At 52.4% G+C, this 2,635-nt stretch overlaps 2 protein-coding genes across 2 annotated transcripts in view; both read left to right on the plus strand.

Moving 5' to 3' along the window:
* Window positions 1–2,470, plus strand: LOC123137478 (translation initiation factor IF-2; the record flags this gene model as incomplete). Its single annotated transcript, XM_044557257.1, is given in 4 exon segments — window positions 1–1,317; window positions 1,545–1,593; window positions 1,684–1,807; window positions 2,007–2,470. Coding segments are annotated over 4 exon segments (1,005 nt in total). The 3' UTR covers window positions 2,083–2,470.
* LOC123137479 (protease 2) overlaps window positions 1–2,635 on the plus strand; it is a 6,991-nt gene that overhangs the window by 1,960 nt on the left and 2,396 nt on the right. The gene's annotated exons all lie outside the window — the stretch shown is intronic.

Here is a 2,635-nt window from a genome sequence, read left to right on the forward strand (position 1 = left end):
TTTCTATGAGCTGAAAGCAACATATTTTAGGTTTGACAATTGAGCAAAGAACTTGTTGAGCTACATTGTGTGCAATTCCATTAATCTCCCCTGAGATGTTTCACACCTGAGGTTGGAGGTTGGAAGAGTACTTGAAGAAATCACCCAAAGATTTCCTGATGCTCCACGGGGTGGTAGCCTCAATCATCTTTCCGGTTGCTGCAACCAAAGCTAAGGAAAGGCAGTCTAAAAGAAAGGTGGGCCGAACAATGTGTAATCTGCTTGCAACCTGAGCAGCAAAAGAAAGAGTAAGACCCTCTGCCTGCAAAGGAGTGCTTGTAACTTGAGTTGATGCTTGAATTTACACACCGACTTCAACCTGTTCTTGAGGCAGAGAAAGATAGACTCCAACTCGTGTTGCTATTGATCCGTGTCCTATGGGAGGTTTGGACGCACCGCAACGCCGTGGTTTTCAACGGAGCGGCGCCATCTACACAGACGGTGCTACAGAATATAGGAAACGAGGCCCGGGCAAGCCATACGGGGGCCAAACCGAGCGGAGGGGCAGGGTGGGCCTAGGGTATGGTGCCGGCCCAAGGACCGAAGGCCCTTCAACCCTGGCCGGGCGCGAAGGCCCAAGAGCCTGGCGGGCCAGGCAGGCCCGTGCGTCGCGGCCCAGCAGGGCAAGGCCCAGGGCGGGGGGCGCGGAACCAGCCTAAGGGTTTCCCCTCCACAGGCGGTCGCTGCCGCCGCCGCCACCACCGAGCCGAGGGGAGCCGCTGCAGCCGGCCAGGGGCGACGAAGCGCGGAGGAAGGTCGGAGCTGGAGCGCAGAGGAGCCAAACGCGGCAATGAATGGCCGGAACGGGGAGCGGCGAGCAGCCAAACCATCAGCGGCCGGAGCGATGAGGAGAGCCGGAGAGGACGCCGGAGCAGGGCAAGGGGAGGTCGCCGGAGAAGAGCGCCACGACGAGCGGGCCGTTCCCAGGTCAGACCGACCCGCCAACCCCAGGAGCGGCGCCGGCGGCCACCCAACCTCCGCAAGGCAGCGCCTTGGGCCCGAGGCGGACGAGCTCTCGTCGGCCGGTTCTGCGGCCGCCGTCGCGAGCCGGAGGCAGAACCTCCACTACGGGAGGCTGAGCCAGCGGCCGCGCTGGTCGGCGCCGCGAGAACAGGGGCACGGGGAGGGAGAGGGATGCCGGGGCGGTCGGCGACCGGGGAAGCTTCGTCGTCCTCTGCGAGGTCCGCCTATAGGAACCTTGGCTGCACCGCAGGGCAAGGCGGGGGAGCGCAACGCGGGCGAGCCCCGGCCGGCTCCCCCGCGTCGCCAGAGCTCACGGTCGCCATCTCTTTCCTTTACTCGCGTGAATATATTCATGAATAGGAACTGCGATCTCACAATAATATTGTGGACTGTACTCTGGGTCAAGAAAGAAGAGACTAAACTTAGCTAGAAGAGACTAAACTCTGAACGCCTGAATAAGAACTGCCGTGTGTTCACTTTGCTTCTCCCTCGTGATGTCTAATTGGACTGCAAAAATGAATTGATGGTGATATTTATTGCAGGTGAAAGCACAAGAGTATCCCCACATTCTCGTCACGGCCGGCTTAAACGGTAGGCGTTCGTCCCTTTGATTACTTGTGAGCTTCTTCCGAGTATGTATGGTTTTGCATCACAGCTCATTTCCTCTGTAACAACAACCAGATCCTTGCGTGATGTACTCCGAACCTGCCAAGTTTGTGGCTAAGCTGAGGGAATTGAAAAGGGATGACAACCTTCTGCTATTCAAGTGTGAAGTAGGTGCCGGACACAACTCAAAGTCTGGAAGGTATATATAGTAAAGGATATGAATCCTTCTCCATCTGTGTTGTTTTTTGTTTTTTGACGTGTCAAATAGAGTACCTTTGTATCAAAATATAAGACGTTTTTGCAGTTCAGTTTATGGTACGGAGGGTGTAAAGAGAATGAACAAGATCAATGAACAAGATCATATTTTTCCTTTTGGCCTAACTGTTGGTTACTTGCAGGTTCGAGAAATTGCGGGAGGACGCCTTTTCTTACACGTTTCTCCTCAAGGCACTGGGCATGACAAATACGGCTTGATTGTGCCGGGCTATCCGGCGTATGAGGTCTAGTTATAGTCAGTTCATTTCGGGATGTAAAACTTGACTTAACTCCACTGATTACTTTTGCCTGGCAGTGGCAGTCTCGTATTCAGGCTGACTCCTATGATTTGTTACGGGCCATTTGAGTTCTGACGAGCAGTCCATTTTTAGTACTCCCTCCGATCCATATTATTTGTCGTTAAAATTAATGTATCTAGTAAATACGTCTAGATACATTCATTTCAGCGACAAGTAATATGAATTGGAGGAATAGCTTGAAAAGCAGCCCCACATGAACTCACGGCCACTGTGTGCCACTGTCCTACTCCTTTCGTTTCATATTGTAGTGATGATGGACTTTTTGAAAAGTCAAACTTTATAAACTATGACCAAATTTTGTTCTTTTAGAGAATAAACCGTGACCTAGTTTGTAGAGAGAGACCAAAACATCAATAATGCTTGGTAGATTAACAGAAGATTTACGTGACCCGTGGATGTAGCATTGCTCTCAGAACATTGTGCCGGATTATCTTCTCGAGGAGCTCTCTGTC

This window comes from Triticum aestivum, chromosome 6B, assembly GCF_018294505.1.
Source record: "Triticum aestivum cultivar Chinese Spring chromosome 6B, IWGSC CS RefSeq v2.1, whole genome shotgun sequence".
NCBI lineage: Eukaryota > Viridiplantae > Streptophyta > Magnoliopsida > Poales > Poaceae > Triticum > Triticum aestivum.